Source organism: Rana temporaria, chromosome 3, assembly GCF_905171775.1.
Source record: "Rana temporaria chromosome 3, aRanTem1.1, whole genome shotgun sequence".
Taxonomy (NCBI): Eukaryota; Metazoa; Chordata; class Amphibia; order Anura; family Ranidae; genus Rana; species Rana temporaria.
Window position 1 is genome coordinate 83381097 of NC_053491.1, and position 18847 is coordinate 83399943.

The following is an 18847-nucleotide window of genomic DNA, read 5'->3' on the forward strand; positions in this document are numbered from 1 at the left end:
CCAAAAATATAAAAAAAATAAAATAAATCCAGGTCCTCACGCTAAAAAAAAAAAAAAAAAAAAAAAAAAAAAAGCTATATAGGCGTTGCAGATATGGTGTTTGGGGATCACCAGGGCATACAAGTGGTGGCATCAAAACCAATCATGAAGATAGATTGCATCTTTCAATGAGTGGAAAAGAACAACATTTACTCCAAGCTCCCGGTTTAGGACATATGACCACGATTTGAAGTTGGAAGAAAGGGTTTACACTTACAGTGCAGAAAAGGATTACTTTTTCTACACCGCAACACATGGAACCCCCTCCCTCTTGGAGGGTACTAACACTGGATGCTTACTTAAAAAGATTGTCCATCAGGTATCGGTAGTCAGGCTGATTGCTCTCAGGCATAAAACACACAGCAAACACAATAATGGCATTAAGGCCATCACCATAATAACCTAAAAAGAAAAAACAAAACAATGTTATTTTCACAACAACATGTGTACATGAAATATTCACATCCCAATCCAATTATTTCTAGTATGATGAAAATATTGACAACCAATCTATGATGATCTCACCAAACTACAGTACCAGTAAAATAAGTCTACGATTATTGAAGCTACATTTTGGACAAACTGCTACAATACAAAGTTGATATACAAAATGAGAGCTGTCTTATCGGCTAAATTATTTGAAATTCCATCTACCCACTTGTGCAATTCATATACTTCTACCAGACAGTATAGCCAGGAGGGAGACAACACTTTCTCTGAAAGCGTTAAGGAATTCAGTAGTGTCTCCCCCATCTGCAGTCTGCTTATTGGACAAGGAAACAAATTCATGTCAAATACACGGGGAAGATTCTCTATGCATTTCAAGGTTCCAATTTCTTCTTAATATTCATCAAGCTACATTTCTTCAGAGTGACTTTCAGTGCAGACCTTTGGTCAGAAGTGGGATAACTAAATATCTCCTATGCATTTTTCCTGTGTTCTAGAACAGCAAAATGCATGGAAACTGAGGCACTGTGCATGAGCTCTTTAGGCATTCATGCACAGAGAGAAACTGTCTCCACAGGTGTCAAATGCCAATCGGACAGCTTGGATAATACTTGAACAACCTCTACAGCTCTTTGTCAAGTAAGCAGAACTAAGTCAGTGTCGTGCTCACCCGGCAACGTAGGACAAAATCACAACTCATAGCTGGAGCAGCCTTGTTTACATACCCAGAAATATAACTTGCTACATTACAATAGGATTTAGAAAATGTATATATCTAAACTGTATTAAATATTTTTACACAATTTTACATACAAGGCATACACAATGTGATTGTATCTTTTATTCTATGAAAACACTATCTTCATTAGAGTTTTAAGAGCAATAAAACTCAGTGTGAATTAGCAACAATTTGGAATTCCCTTGATGAATGATGGTCAGCCTAGGTTATGTTGACCCTTACTGGAATGTAAATAATTCAGTGTATTTGCTGGTCAAAAGAAAACAAATATAGCTCAGGGCTAATGGAAATTCACCAAGACGACCCCCACCATTCAAATATGTTTATCCAAGCATAAAAGGCCCCTTCCTTGTAGAACATGTACAGACTGGTAAGGATCCATTGACACATCTTGTGCAATGGGCGCTGCTGACCTAATTTGACAATGGCCTGTTTGGACTAGACAGATTAACATTTAGAATTGGCAGTCTGGTAAGGTAGGCCACTTGTGATTCTTACTTTTTTTTTTTGCAACCAGTGGGTTGCAAAAAAAAAATTGAACCGATTCCCAGATCCACACATTTGATTTGGATGGGGGACCAATTCCTTCTAAGCTATTGCATTCTGCCAGCAGAGACTTTCCTGCAGGTAGAACACAATGATCACTATTGCCGGCACAACGCAAATATATTAATAACACACACACACAAAAACTCGACTGGTTTTATACAAATCAAAATTGATAGATCAACTTGTGTACAACCAGCTAACCCACACATGGATCAAAATCCAGCTGGTCCCTGCTGAACCGGCCAAATGTCAATCCATATATGGTCAGCTTTAGACACAAAGCATTAATTCTGATGCTTCACAAACCAGAGTTAAAAATTAGGTGCAAATGTGTATTTAAGCTAGTTTTTTTTTTATTTTTTACAATTTAGGCTTCTTTCACATGGTGCAGAGCCTGCTCTGATCAGCAAGAAATTCATGGGCAGATCTCCTGCTAAATAAGAGCTGAATGGAAACACTGAAATCTGTGCCCATTCAGTTTGTGCCCAGCAGACACGCGCCCGCTCTATTGGCAGCCCGATGTAAACAGACTCGCCTGTCCCCTTTACATCAGGCAACTTCCAATCTGTCATGTTTAGGTCTGGAGGAAAAAAAAAAGGAAAGGACAGTGTCTTTTTTCCGGTTCTGGACGAACTTGGAGGAATGTGGTGTTTTGTACAGGTGTCCCAGTGACACCTGTACAAAATATCTAGGCTCAGTTATCACCAATACAGGAAGGCAAAAAGAACACTGTCAGAATATATAACCCTAGCCTAACCCTGTAGAAAACATTAGATAAATGTTAAAGGAAAGAATGTTGCACAGAAAGCAGGGGGTAGTACAGAAATATAGTTTTCTGCAGACTGGAGTTCCGCTTTACAGCAAATCCTAACTCAAACAAAAAATATTTATTTTCACTTGGTAATCTTGTAAAGAACACTTTCTGAGCTAGGGTGGCTATGCTCACTCACTGCACTGTATCTATGGAGGGAGCCATGGTTGTCACCCAGGCTGGACTTCATACGTCTTCCTCTCCTGATCTACATGGGGGTAGGAAGATTAACAGTTTACAGAAAATAAGATTGCTTGCGCTTTGGGTTAAGCTCACAGGAAGTGACAAGGGCAATTTTCGCACTTACTAAAAATGTTCCAGCCTTAAAAGAGGGAAGTCCATCTTTTGGAGCATGTTGCATGTTACATCCATATTTATGTGCATTGTTTCTTTGCAAAGGGTAAATATAGCCTTTAGAGCCAGTTCACACAGGGGCGACTCAGCCGCCTGACAAGTCGCGCTCTGCTCTATTCAATAGAACCGTTCTAATAGGAGCGACGCAAGTCACTCCAACTTAGAGGGTTCTTGTACGACTTTGGGGGCGACTTGCATTGACTTCAATACAGAAGTCATTTTGCAAGTCGCCTTTCAAGTCATCTTGAGATCGCCTTGCTGAGTCGCCCCCAAAGTCATGCCGCCCCAGTGTGAAACGGCTCTTACCAATGAACACCAACATAGTCAATACACTAGGAATCATAGCTTTGACGTTTTTTGGGGTTTTAGATATATTTAAAATAAAATAGATGCATCTCAGTGTGCTATGCTAGTTTTTAACTAGAGCACCCCATTCTGATCACACAAACTCTGTAGTGGTGGAGCTAGGCTTAAATGTACAAAGTTTGCCCCTTTTGGCCAATGCAGATACAATTGAATGACTTTTCAAACTACAAATGAAGGCTCACTGTGAGCAGCTGAAATTAGCCGAGGTAAACAGATTTTACATATGGCATCTCCTAAACTAATTTCCTTACATTCTGTAGTGGTCTTAGTATGAAGCAAGATGGATGTTATCTTGAGCAAAAACAGAACACAGAAGTGCCCTAAATCAAATGCTAGCCCCATACGCTAAAGCTGGATACACCACTATACAATTTTCTGCAGATTTTGTCTTCAGATTTACCAAAACCATATACTATGAGGTCAAACCAAGAGTTCCAATTTGTATGCAATCAAGCAGGCCCTACAAGGTTTTGGTAAATATAAAGGAAATCGGACAACAAAAGTTGTACAGTGTGTATGGGGTCTTAGGCTCTCTAAAAAGCAACAGCTCTTTGCTAGTTTAAAGTGCACCATTTAATTAGCATACCAAGAGAACACAGGCTCAGCTTTCTAAAAAGTGACCTGGTCACAAGAGGAAAAAAAATAGATAAAAAAAAAACGAACACACAAAGCACTCTGTATAATAACAGTATTACCTACCTGTTTTGCCACTTGAGTATTAGATTTTTTGCAGAGCTATGCCCACCCGCAACCACTTTAGCATCTCACAGTTCTGGGTGGGGATACTTTGTCACTATTGTGTTCCAGAGATTTGAGTTATAGGAGGCAAGACAGTGAGTATCGATACTCTTTTTTTACAGGGTGCTTTTTTTGTCAGTTGCTTTATCTGAATTTCTGCCATACCTTTAAAATATACCGCGCACTATTTTGCCCTGAAAATCAGGGCAAAATCGTGGGTGCGCAATATACACCGATACCCGCCACGAGTTTGAATACTGCGCCGGCATATATCGAGCGCAGTACACTCGTGCATCTTCGGGCAGTCTCTGCGCCTCTCGCACTGACGTCCTGAGCGTACAGGACGTCAGCGCGACAGTTGCCGAGCCTGCCCGACGATACACGAGTGTACTGTGCTCGGTATATGTCGGCGCAGTATTCAAACTCGGCGCGGGAAACGAGCGGGGAGGACGCCGCCGAAGAGGACACCCGACCCGCCGAAGAGGACACCCGACAAGGCCGCCGATGGACGCTGTGCAAGACACCAAAACTGTGTACAAAAAAAACTTTTCCACAGGATTGGGGGCCACTTTAGGGGTGAGCGGTATACGCGGGAGCGCGTTATACCGCGATAAATACAGTACCCACCATCTGCTTAAGCCTATTTTCAAAGTAGGTGTACACATCCCAAAACGTAAAATAGTTTTATTCTTGAGGCCAGAGAATCTCTTACCTCCATGGCTGATGACTTTTTTGTAAGGTTCTATAGCAGACATGTCCACCCTGTGATCCTGGTCTCCAATCCTGAACATACGCCAGCGTCTGCTCTCCTCCTTCTCCTCTGCAGCAGTGTACTCTGGAATCGATCCTTTTGGAAGTACTTCAGTAGTTTTTGGTTTCGGGAGGTCATCTGTCAAAAAGACATTATGAAGCTAAAACATAATTTTTTTATTCCACTCCGTTCGTTAACTTTTCTCTTTGTGAGAACAGCATTAGCTTTTGCTGGAAACAGTATATTTACATTAACTATAACATTATGACCACCTACCATAATCCATCGAGCCATGGACTCCACTAGAACTCTGAAGATGTGCTGTGGTAGCTGGCAGCAAGCCACTGTAACAGATATTTCAATACCTTTACATTGTGAGGTGGGGCCTCCTTGGATTGGACTTGCTTTTCCAGCAGATCCCACAGATGCTTGATTCGATCGAGATCTTTAGAATCTGCAGGCCAAGTCAACATCTGACATTCGTGCGACCATTCCTGAATTCCTCAGACTAGGCCACCCTCTTCCACTGCTCCATGGTCCAGTTATGATGCCCATGTGCCTATTGTAGGCACTTTTGGCTTTGGACACAGGTCAGCATCCGATCTGTGGCTACACAGCCCTATACACAACAAGCTGCGATGTGTTCTGACTCCTTTCAATCGGAACAATCGCAGGGTATCAGACCCGCGCTATCTGATTTGTGGAGAGGCGGTTCAGTGTTTGAAAAGAGAATATTCAAATGCCTTTTCTAAACACACCTGGGTGGACTGTGAGCACAATGCTTTGCGCTCCGAGTTCACCTTTTTTGAAGCCTATTAGAGCCTATGGCTCTAATTAGGTGCTTAAAAAAAAAAAAAAAAAAAAAACCCCGCTAAAATTCAGGCGCCCGGCATCCAAAAAGGGGCCAGACGCCTGAATAGGGTGTGGCAAGGTGGCCATGGATAGATTCATATAATGCATGAATCTATCCATTGGGAAGTGGCGCCCATGCACCATTAAAGTGGTTGTACACCCTGTACAACCACTTTAAGGCTTACCTGTAGGTGCAGGAAATATCTCCTAAACCTACATGGTTTAGGAAATATTGCCAAAGTCCCCGTTAGCTGATGTATTCAGCGCAAACGCACTTTTGAAAGGGCACACTGTGCCGTTTCTGGATTGGGGTCATGCCATGATCAGTCACAGAGCCAGAGTCCATGGGGAAGAGGGGTGAAGGATGCTTCCAGCCAGCGGGGACATCACAGGCTTCAGTTTCAGGTAAGTGACACATAATGGGCTACTATGTAATGCATAGTAGCCCATTCTGCTTTACCTTTGCAGGGAAATAAAGAGGAAGTAAAACCCATCAGGGTTTACTTCCTCTTTAAAGGATGCACCGCCACAGGGAACCAGTGTATTCACATTTAAGAACACCTTTCTTTGCCTTCCTGAATTGGTTGTTACAAAAACAGACAATGCTGTAATGGCCCTTTTCCATAGAAAGGATTATTTAGTGCAAAAAAGGGATTATCTCCAAAAGAGACTTTTTTTTAAAGTAATGGAAAATGTCTGCATGCAATAACAAATTCTTCCCACACCAATGTTATCCAAATGCAACAGACTTTGGCAACGAGCTATACTGCTAGTATGGAATAGTGTTATTCATACCGAATGTTATACTTTTTAAAACAGCTTATTACCATAAGGCGACATATGCATATAATTTCTAGAAATAATAGAAGCAGTGTTATATGAAACATACTGTACAGGAGTAATTTATCAATTTAAGCAATACAATCAGATTAATTTTTACCTTCCCATTCAAATTCATTGCTGTTCTCCGATGGAGTATCTAGATCATCTAAATCCAAGTCCCCACTTTCATCCAAATCCTCAGATAAGATGGAGCCATCACTGCGATCCAGTGTTAGACTTAAATTGGGTGCTGTGAGTTTTTTCTTTTTTTTACTGCCGTTGATTTCAAGTGGACTGGGAACTGCAAAAGATAACAGAAAATAAATACAGTTGATATCACAAATCTAGTCTTATTTCTACAACACAGTAAACTGTCTTGGAGATGCAAGCTCAGCACTCTGCACTTCAGCAGCTAGATGTGATTTCCTATTCCACCGAGAGGTTGATTCATTGCCAAGGATGAACAGGGCTGTCATTCAGATTCAGTGCAATGAGCACCAGCAAAAATAATGGCATGCACAGGGAGGCACTCAGTGCATTTTCTAACTGTTGATGTGCATCTCTGTGCTCATTTATGCTGTGTTTGAACAACAATTCCATTTATCCACAGAGATAAACAGCCCATGTGCTCTCCAGAATGTGCAAAGAAGTGAGCTGCAGCTGCAAGATTCAGCTCCTAAACCATCTAAATGTGCCTTTAATCCTTCAAAATACATGAACGGTGACAACCGTGTTAAAAGTGATGCAAAAGCTTGACTATTCCATACCACAAAAGACTTTCAAACCAATGTATAATTATAAAATAATGCATTTTTTGTAAATATGAACTAGAGTACAGATTGTTCGCAAAAGCTTGTGCATCACTTGCTCATTGTGAAATAACAAAACAGAGTGAAAAAAGAGTGAGTGCTGAACATGTGTTCAACACAAAAAAGTAAAAGCAAAATGCCATAGTAGTGGTAATGTGCGACAAGAAAACGTTTTTGCATAGAAGTGGAATTTTCAGTATCAGCCTCATAATGCTTCTTACAGGACCATAAAGAATAAATGGTACTCCAAAAGGAACAACTCTAACTATTTGTCCACAGAGGAATGTCAAGGGCCTATGTATACAGGAGTCTGCGGTAACCACAGGTCAGGATTTCCCATTAATAAGTGCTGTTCAAGGATAGCCGCAAATACCACTATCAAATATTAAATAGAAGACTCTTGGGGGTCAATTTACTAAAGGCAAATGGACTGTGTACTTTCAAGTGCAGTTCTACTAATTTTCCCCAGAGGTTGGTGTGGTGAAGCTTCGCATTGTAAAGAATACCCAATCTGGTGTAAGAAAAAAAAATAAAAAAAAGTTAAAAAATAAAATAAACCCCCAAATAAATCCCCACACTCGCACATGACTGGATTATGGAAACCAACAGAGCTTCATTACATTCACTGAGCAATGGGCAAAAGGAGTACAACTGTACTTGCAACGTGCACAGTCCATTTGCCTTAAACGGGTTGTAAAGGGGAAAAAATAAAAATAAATCCTTAATAGCTTCATTTACCTTAGTGCAGTCCTCCTTCACTTACCTCATCCTTCCATTTTGCTTTTAAATGTCCTTATTTCTTCGGAGAAATCCTCACTTGCTGTTCTGTCTGACAGTAATGAAAGACTTTCTCCCTGGTGTGGAGCGTCGTGCTCTCCCTTGGACTACAGGAGAGTCTGGATGCTCTCTACGTTACAGATAGAGAAAAGGAGCTGTGTGTTAGTGGGCGTCCTGACTCTCCTGTAGTCCAAGGGAGGGGGCGAGCACGACACTCCACACCAGGGAAAAAGCCTTGCATTACTGTGTGGAGTTACAGACAGAAGAACAGGGAGTGAGGATTTCTCAGAAGAAATAAGGACATTTATAAGCAAAATCGAAGGATGGAGGTAAGTGAAGGACAATTTTTTTTTTTACCTTTACAACCCCTTTAAGTAAATCAAGCCCTTAAATCCCCATACACACCATTCGATTTTCTGCAGATTTTTGTCTTCAGATTTACCAAAACCATGTAGTGCAAGGGCCTGCCTGATTGCATACAAACTGAAACTCTTAAGGTTTGACCTCATATTATATGGTTTTGGTAAATCTGAAGACAAAAATCGGCAGAAAGGCTAGGTTAACACTGCGATTTTACCGTGATTTCGCGGCTGCGGTTTTACCGCGATTTCGGCCGCGATTTAAGAGACATCTGTGCAGGGTTCAATGTAAATCACGACCCGAAATCGCAAAAAGTAGTACAGGAACTACTTTTTGAAATCGGTGCAGTGCCGCAGATGCGGCGTCGCACCAATTAGGACAGTGCCATTGACGACAATTGCCGGCAAGTGCCTCCGATTTGAGATGCGATTTGACATGTGAAATCGAAATCTCAAATCGTACCCAGTGTGAACCTGGGCAAAATCCAATAGTGTGTATGGGGTCCAAGTCTACAGTGCACACAGGCAATTCTAATTGAATGCAATGAAAGTCAACAATTCAGCGTATGCACCTTCATCAATTGCCTTTAGGTGCCGCTGAGACTTTAAATTCAATCAACAAGTGGTAGCACAGCATGTGTGAGGGGTTCTAAAATCGTCAGAATTCTGATGGGGCTTGGTGAGCCCTAAAGAGAACCTATGTTGACTGGTCTTAGTCTACATTGGCATGTGGCTCTGGAAAGCAATGAACTCTCAATTGGATCAGGGTAAAAACTGTGCCGCAGTAAGAGCACTACTTTAGCATGACTACTTTATACTTTTTTTTTAGTTGCACCACTTCTAACAGAAACTGCATCATAACATAAATGATGTGAACTGCCAAGCAAAACAAAGGCATAGTTGTACAAACCTCCAACTCAAATGTTGAAATAAAAAAAAAAAAATTACGACAGCCTTGCTGTAGATGCAATTGCATTATACACTGATCTGTGGTTGGCAGGAAGCAAGACAGTGTTGAAAACCATGTGGCAACCATTTAATACAGAAGCCATATCCACTCCTGATGATGAATAATGATGTGTCCAACCAAGTCACAAGATATATCATAATATGTTCAAAGACAAGAGAGTTTTATTTTATTTTTTTAACCAAAGAGAATGCAACACATTGAAGATAATTAATAACTATCAGGGTAATTCTGTCAATCAAATCCCAAGCATCAAAGGGCTAAGACATTTATCAACTACATAGATATAGGTCTTGTGCACGCTAGACTTCCTCCTACATCTGGCCTTACATTTCATAAAAATCCAGTGAAGAGATGTTAAAATAGTATTTCCATAGAATTTCTGTCCACTTAGTTGCTGGGCTTAAATAGGAAGCAAAAAGATGACAAAGCAGATTTTTCCTTCACCAGTATGTGAATTTTCATGTCAAACTTGATAAATGAAGCCGCTATAAAAATATGAAGGTTTTAGATCTAACCGACCAATCATTGCAGAGTATTTGTACTGCTGTTCCTAGGAAAATCTCACTGGTTGTGACTGGCTAAAATGACGATCTAAAGTGTGATGAAGGCTGCATTCACACCGGAGCATTTTCAGCTCTTAAAAATGCCCCCCCCAAAAAAAAAAAAAAAAAAAAAAAAAAAAACACACCAGAAAGAACGCCCAACAAGCAAAATCCTATTCATTGCAATGGCACCTGTTTACATCCAAGCATTTTGTCACCTGAAGCAAAACACCTTAAGCTCAAAAAAGTACATGAGCTTCTTTGGGGCAGATTACAGGCATTTTACAGCCTTTTACATTGGTGACCTGAACAAAATTGCAGAAAAAAATGTGATCTGCATAGAATTCAAATGCATATTGTACCGTCTCGCTTTATATTGGAAAGCGCTGTGCAAACTGTTGGTGCTATACAAATGCTGAAAAATAATAAATGTCTGCTCCGGTGTTGTCTGAACACTCTAGTTTCCCTTCCACGACCAGAGATTTACAGATCAGTTAATCAACTTCTATTTTAAAGCTGAACTCTAGGTGCAGTTTTTATTGCAATGTTACATTGGTCCAGCATGGACCACTACTAGAATGAATATTTCATACCTATAGGATTGCTGTGGAAGCAGAGACTCAATGTTATAAAACTTCAAAAGGATGGACAGTTGTACTCCAAAAAAACTCTTGAGTTGTCTATTTGTAAAATCAATAGAAAATGCACCAAAAATGTGGAAAAACCTACGCGTTTCACACTGTCAGTGCTTATTCATGGCTATGAATAAGCACTGAGACAGTGTGAAACGCGAAGGATATTTTTCCCCATTTTTTGCTGCTTTTCTGTGGTGCATTTTCTATTTTTTTTTACAAATAAAGACAACTCAAGAGTTTTTTTGGAGTGCGGCTGTCCATCCTTTTGAAGTTTCTATCATTTGCCTAGTGCATTGCCAGCACCCTAGGTTTCCTGAGAGGTTCTTGATTGCTTAGTATACCCACCTGGAGCGGTGACTCCCTTTCCCAGAGAATCAATGTTAGTTGGTGCTGCAAAAGTGATCACCATGGTATTTGGGGTCCTGTCTCAGAGAGGCATTCTCTGATTGGACAACAGGGAGATCATGACATCACTGATCCCCACCTCTCAGTCTTGTTCGATCAGAGAACACCATGTGCTATTGGGGAAAAAAAAAAAAGCGTTCTGTAAATGGCGACTGTACTGGATGAATAACCGCGCTGTCACTATGCAGAAGGGTGGCCACTCAGCCCAGGAACCAGAAGACCTCGGCAATCAAAGATTCTCAGATTCTCAGCTTCCACACATATGGAATAGGTTTCCCTACATTGGTTTAACTTGGACTAAGGTAATTGTGCAATAAAAACCATAGCTGGAGTGCAGCTTTAAAGAGGGCTGCCATTCCTGATCTTCTGAAAATTGCTAGTTGCCTGGCTTTTTTACTTTTCAAATTATTAACCCAGAACATTCATATAACATAAGCATGTGAGTAAAAAGCACCAACATACAGGGCATACTTGTTACACATAATCAGATCAGAAAGCATTGATGCCAAAAGAGTCAACACAAGAAGACAAACTAGCATTTTCAGAAGTAGACATGAGCAATAGCAACCCCAAGGTCTGCCATGACAATAGTTTACGTTAATGTAGAATGGCGCTAATCTTCTGCATTTTGCTTGGAGGCCAAATTGTGAAAAACATGATCTTATATTCTGTCCTGAAGACAAATGAATCATAGGGGTGCAGACAAAAGGAGCAACCACAAAAGGTTAAAATCAGCAGGCATAGACAAGCAGACCGAGTAACATGCAAATATAGCTAGGAGGTAGATACTTGCGTGAGTTACGAGATGCTGAGTAAGGAATACAATAAACTGACTGATCCAGCACTGGAAAAGCCCAAGCTAAAGCAGACAGACAGACACAGGGTCCACAAACATGGGTACACAAAACAAGAGACAGTTGAAAAGAATTAGAGGAAGAATTAGGCATTATAAAAATCTGAACTCATTAACTACACGGCACTCACTGCTCTGTACTTCCTAAACTAGAAAGGCCTTGTGAAATCAACAATAGTCATCATTAATCTCCGAGTGCAGGATGGGCACTGGTATTCCCAATGTATCAATGTCCATGTCAGCACTTACCAATAACACAGCTGAATTAGTTTTATTAATACAAGCTATATATGAAGGGGTTAATACATACTATATATGAAGGGTCTGTCAGTGCGGCAAAGCCTCTTTACCTGCTCAGTTCAAAGCAGTGAGATGTGTCTGCAAGATGCAGCTCACCACTCTTCTGAATGTAATGTTACTGAAACATTCAAGATCAGAACAAATCTTCATACATCTAAATGATTGCAATGGCACTATTCCTGAAAAATACCACAATGGTACTACATCTGAACAATACTTTTTTTTAAAAGGTAGAGATTTTTCAGTTTCTACCAATCTTAAATCAATGGCATGCTTAGCCAGTCACCAAATGCCAAGAGTTGCAACTAAGGCTACTTTCACACTGGGGCGGCGTTGGTGGTAAAGCACCGCTAGTTTTAGCGATGCTCCTCAGCCGCTAGTGGGCCGATACAAAGCACTTGCAAAATGCCTCGGCAGCGGCCCACTAGCAGCCGAAAAGCGCCGCTAAAACTAACTTGATTTCAATGGCAGGGGCGTTTTAGGAGCAGTGTATTTACGACTTCCGCAACACCCAAAAGAGGCTGCTTGCAGGACTCTTGTCATGCAAGCACTTTGCTCCAGTGAGAAAGCACTCAGGCTCTCACACTGGGGCGACAGGGAGGCGTTTTTCAGTCCAAAAGCACCTGAAAAAAGGATCAGTGTGAAAGTGGCCTTAAAAAGGGGCATTTGGGACAAGTAAAACATGACCGTGACCATGTTGAAGGTGGCCCATTCCATGCTGGATGGCCTTTAGCTTCTTATCTTGGCATGAGAGTCTTCAGAAATTTACTGACTGAAAGTGAAATTGTAGCCTACATCATAGAACCGAGTCACACAAATATATATATATATATATATATATATATATATATTTTTTTTTCATGGCAACTTTTTGGTCAACAGTCCTCAGCACAGTATAGGTTCCAGTCGTTACTCAATCCTAAAACACTAGTTTAGGATAGGGTGAAGAGGCAGGGTTTGACAAATTTGCTTGGAATCTAGGAGCCAGCTAAAAAAGTTAGTAGCCAGATACGCACCCCCTCCCGCTGAGCTTGCGTGCATAAGCAAACGTATACGTGAGTAGCGCCGGCATATGAAAGCGATGTTCAAACCACACATGTGAGGTATCGCCGCGATCGGTAGAGCGAGAGCAATAATTCTAGCCCTCCTCAAAATATGCAACCTGTAGAATTTTTTAAACGTCGTCTATGGAGATTTTAAAGGGTAAAAGTTTGTCGCTATTCCACGGGCAGACGCAATTTTGAAGCGTGACATGTTGGGTATCAATTTACTCGGCGTAACATTATCTTTCACAATTAAAAAAAAAAAAAAATTGGGCTAACTATACTTTTGTCTTATTTTTTTAATAAAAAAAATAAGGTGTATTTTTCCCCAAAATAGTGCGATTGTAAGACCGCTGCGCAAATACAGTGACAGAAAGTACTGCAACGACCGCCATTTTATTCTCTAGGGTGTTAGAATAAAAAAAATATATGTTTGGGTGTTCTAATTAGAGGGAAGGAGATGGCAGTGAAAACACAGGGGAAGCTCGATAAGTCTTGTCATGCCAACGGCCACCACAATATGGCGCCAGATCACAGAAGGAAGCATAGGCCTGCAGAAAGCCACAAAGCGGCGGCCTCAATTACCGGTCGGCGCAGCACAACGCGATTGCGCGGCTGGGGGGAGAATGGAGACACAGGATGGGGCATCCTGTGTCTCCAAGCGCCCCCACCTACCCTGTCGCACAATAGCGTTGGCCGGTAATTGAGGCCGCGCTTTGCAGCATTCTGCAGGCCTATGCTTCCTTCCCCAGGCACCAGGTCGCTAATTCTAGTCGCAATTGCGACCTGGCACCCAGATTTCTTTGAGCCATGTGAAGAGGTATTTAAACCCGTCAGGCTTTTATTGCTGTCGGTGTCAAGTTAGGGGGAATTAACACCGTATTTCCTATTTACGGTTATCGTGAAAAAATAAAAAATAATTCACAAGTTTGGAGATATCACTAGAATAGGAATAGAGGAGAAACCTTCCAACCTTAACACTAGTTAATCCAAAATGAAAAAATAAATAAAAAAGTTTTGCCTTTAGTGCTACTTTAGGTTTATATTGCAGGGGGTGCCTAAAATGTGACTTTGATCTTAATGCAGACTTCTGGAAAATCAATGAGCCAATCACAAAAGGGAAATATTTCTGGGGGCAATTCAGTACATCAAATTGTGTACAAAACACCTCAAGGTTGTCATTGGGTCTTTAATTTACAGAAAATTACAGCGGCTGCAGATTGAAAAGTAATTTTGTAATAACATTAAATTACAACATAGTTTCTGTAGCAATCATATGTTATATTGCATTCATTTTTTCCCCAATGGAAGTAGAGACGCAAGTATTGCAGACTGTATAGATCTGCTTATATTATTTAGATTGCACAGCTGAAGTTGTTCCTGATCCCCACTACTGATCTTTAACCACCTCAATACCAGGCACTTTCACCCCCTTCCTGCCCAAGTAATTTTTCAGCGCCGTCACAATTTGAATGACAATTGCGCGGTTATGCAACACTTTACCCAAATGAAATATTATCATTTTTTCCCCACAAATAGAGCGTTGATGGCATTTGATCACCTCTGTTTTTATTTTTTCCGCTATAAACCGAGCAAAAATTTTGAAAAAAAAAATGCAATATTTTTTAACTTTTTGCTATAATAAATATCCCCAAAAATATAAAAAAAAAATCCCCAGTTTTTACCGATATGTATTCTTCTACATATTTTTGGTAAAAAAATAAAAATAAATCGCAATAAGCGTATATTGATTGGTTTGCGCAAAAGTTATAGCGGCTACAAAATAGGGAATAGATTTATAGCATTTTTTTTTATTATTATTATTAGTAATGGTGGCGATCAGTGATTGTTATCATGACTGCCATATTGCGGCAGACACACCGGACACTTTTGACACTATTTTGGGACCACATTTATACAGAGAACAGTGCTATAAAAATGCACCGATTACGGTGTAAATGTGACTGGCAGGGAAGAGGTTAACCACTAAGAGGCAATCAAAGGGTTAAATGTGTACCCTAGTGAGTGATTCTTACTGTGGGGGGAGGTGACTGATCAGTGTCACTATGTACATATGTACAAGGGACACAACATCAGTCTCCTCTCCCTGACAGGACGTGGATCTCTGTGTTCACACACAAAGATCCACAGTCCTGCTCAGTTACTGGGTAATCGCGGGTGCCCGGCAAACATCGCGGCCGCCGGGCACGTGCATCAAGTTCCCAGTAACGCGGCGGGTGCGCGCACGCCCCCTAGCGGCTCGGCTCGGACGTCATACGACGTCCTCCCAGAACTAAAGCATTATGCCGCCGTCAATTGAGGGTGGCCGGTAGTAAAAGTGGTTAAAGACTCCTTTCACACTGAGCCGCAGCTGCATTAAACAAAAAAGCACAGCGATTTAGAGACACTTTTTGGCCATTAGCAGGGAGCTTTTAACCCCAAAGGAGGAGACAAAAGCAGCCGTGTTGCAGAACTTGTAAGGTGCTTTTCAGGCGCTTTGGAAGCGCTGCCCATTCATTCAATGGGCAGGGCGTTTTGGGAGCACTGTATACATCGCTCCCAAACCGCCACAAAGACGCTGCTTGCAGGACTTTTCCCAACGGCCTGCCAGCGCACCACTCGAGTGGGTAAAGTCACACTGAAATGAATGGTAGGTGGTTTACAGGTGCCATTTCTAGCCTTGCCTTGCCACAAAAAGGAGAACAGAGGTAACAGCTAAAAATGAACCGTTATCCTAATATATGAACTAAAACAATGGATTTAATGGTTTCCCAAAACAGTTACATTCAAGGTAGGCCAGGAACGGTAACCGTCACAGTTGCTTGTTTACTCAACTGAACTAAGCCATCAAATAGTCAAGGTCATAACTGATCAAATGTGCAACATTATGGCAACTGCAGATCAGAGGCTAAGATGGCAGCTTCCTTGCTTAACCACTTAACCACCACTAGCCGTAAAATAACGGCTGCAGGGTGGTTCCTTAACTTGAGGTGGACGTTATACAACGTCCTCCCGGAGTTGCGCGCACACGGGAATGTCCGTGACCGCCGGGTCCTCTGCATCACGGACCGCGGTAAATTGCCGCTGATAGCGGCCGTTTACCACGTGATCGCTCCATCCAATGACGGAGCGATCACATGTAAACAAACCGGCGTCATTTGATGACCCCGGTTCCTCCCTCCTCTCTCTGTACCGATCGGTACAGTGTGAGAGGGGGGAGCACGGGTGTCAGCAGCGCTGTGGATGGATCTGTGACTATTGCAGTCACAGATCCATCCATCCCTGCTCAGCCATCCCTGCAACCCCCTGAACAATACTCTCGCGCCAATACTCTGCAATACCCCCCGCGCCAATACTCTGCAATACCCCCCCCGCGCCAATACTCTGCAATACCCCCCCCGCGCCAATACTCTGCAATACCCCCCCCGCGCCAATACTCTGCAATAGCCCCCCCCCCGCGCCAATACTCTGCAATACCCCCCCCCCCCGCGCCAATACTCTGCAATACCCCCCCCCCGCGCCTTTATGTAAAACCTTTATCCAAAAAGGAACTAAACTGTTTGCTGTAGCTACTTAAAGTATTAGCTAAAGTTTAGCGTCAAAATCAGGGGGTCAAGTCCTGGGGAAAAAAGTGTGCATAATTACTAAACCGCATTTTCTTTTTTTTCTTTTTTCGATCCACTGTACCTTAGTAATCCTTTATGTTACTGGCCGCTTCCTGTATATGGATTCATCGGGTAGTGTGCGGGTATTCCATCACTTCCTCGATGCCGCAATGTCTCCTGGGAACAATGACAAAAGCTCCCAGGAGACATTGCGGAGGTCTGCCGCAAGTTATCGCGGGATTTAGAAAGAACTTAAGTCAAGACTCGAGCTGGGCATCGCCGCTTAGTGAAGGATTGGCTCGGGTGGCTCGGCTGCTCTAGTCCTGCAAAGGGAACTGCGTTCCTGCTGTGAAAAAAGTGCAGGGACTCCGTTCCCACAGGACTTGAGCCCTGGTCAAAATGTTAGTGCATTTATATCTGCTAGTGCATCTAACACTCCCCTCCCCCCAGACTGCCAATGCTGCTGTCTGCTGTGCCCCTTCATCCAGAGTGGAGGCACTGTAATACAGGAGGGGTGTTACTGGTCAGATCACCAAATAAAAACAGGAGGGGGAAAAGCCTAAAAAAGAAAAACTGATGCAGTCTAATGACTGGTGAGCTGCAAGTTATAAAATTTTTGGTTTGTGGTTTAACAAATTACTGAAAAATATTTACCAGAAACATTAGCTAAATATGAAAAACAGGTCCAACATACAGGAATACGTTTATATCTTATTTATGAATCTCTTAAGTCACTGGATTGATTTTGATTTGAATGATCTTTAAACTATGAGCATACTGATGTTCTGTATAGATTTATAAAGGTAAATCACCCTTACCTGGTCTGCCCTCTCCATCTGTTCCAGACAAGTAATCCCCTTCTATATGGTCATCTTCTGGAAGTGGTCTGGATAACATAGGACAACTTTCATCATAAAACCATACGCAGCAACCAACAATGTCAGCAGTTCTTACCATTATTTACATCATAACATAGGAAAAAAAACAGCAAAAAAAAAAAAAGAAGACGGTAGGACGGTGTGACTATGGGCCAAATACATACGTCACACAACTCAACATCTAAAAATAGGTGCAAAGAACAGTAAGGCCCCTTTCACACAAGCATCCCCAACAGGTCTGCCTGTCAGTTTTCAGGTGAACTTGATCGGAAACTCCATATTAGTTTAAGGCTCCATGCACACTGGGCTTTATAAAAAAAAAAAAGAAAAAAAAAGGGTTCTCTTGGGAGTACAAAAAAAAACGGAGTATTTTTTGTACAATGTTTAGAGGAGTGTTACTTTTTTCTGCCAGTGCACTCCAATCAGAAAACGCAAGCCAGAAGGGTTTTTCCTGCCTGTAAACATCCTAATGTACATGGGACACAGGAGAACATTGAGTTGCTTCTACAGGCAGAACACAAAACTTGTACAAGCAACGTTTAAGCCAGTGTGCATGGAGCCGAAGGGTGGGCAGATGAAAAGGGCAAATAAATTCAATTGACTTCAGAGTACATCCAGGTCAACCCACATTACATGCAGCCAGTCAAATCACTGGTGCATATGCTCTGAAGGAACAGCCACCCGTGCCATCCCTTCAGAACCCTGTGCCGCGAGCGACAGCTCCCCTGCACATGCGCAGGAGTGACATTGCGGCTCCGGCCAGTCACAGAGCCCACAAACCCAGAAACAAGAAAGGTGAAGATAGGAGCCCCTGCAGCACTGACATTGCAGTAAGGCAAGTTTCATATTATGTGCCAGTATGCGATGCACTAGGGCTGTTGAATATGATTGGCGAATCGATGCATCCATTCCCGATTCAGCATCAATGCTGAGAACGGCTGCAATAGATTAGTAATTACGTCATCCCGCCAAACTCAGCCTCTGTTAGGTAAAAGAACCATTGGTGGCTTGGAGCAGGAGCTGGATAAAAAGCCCCCTCCTAGTTGGGCTCTGCCGCTGTGACCAATGAGCACCACCTCCCGGCACTGACGTCATCCCCAGCCGCCCGTGTTCAGTGGCGCAGTCTTCCAGCCAGTGAGCCATGGGAGCCCCAAGCAACACTGACTGCCTGGATGCTGACACCTGCCCTCCTCACTCACCCAA

The 18847-nt window shown here is 42.2% G+C and overlaps 1 protein-coding gene across 3 annotated transcripts in view; it reads right to left on the bottom strand.

Annotated features, from left to right (window-relative positions):
• BNIP2 (BCL2 interacting protein 2) overlaps positions 1–18847 on the bottom strand; it is a 63593-nt gene that overhangs the window by 17614 nt on the left and 27132 nt on the right. For 2 of the 3 annotated variants that reach the window (XM_040342829.1, XM_040342830.1), the window contains exons 3-7: positions 17585–17652; positions 11759–11824; positions 6587–6769; positions 4756–4932; positions 339–441 (exon numbers count right to left, since the gene is read on the bottom strand). In XM_040342829.1, coding sequence (XP_040198763.1) covers positions 339–441; positions 4756–4932; positions 6587–6769; positions 11759–11824; positions 17585–17652 — 597 coding nt within the window. The remainder of the gene's footprint in view (positions 1–338; positions 442–4755; positions 4933–6586; positions 6770–11758; positions 11825–17584; positions 17653–18847) is intronic. The other variant, XM_040342831.1, reaches the window with a different exon arrangement.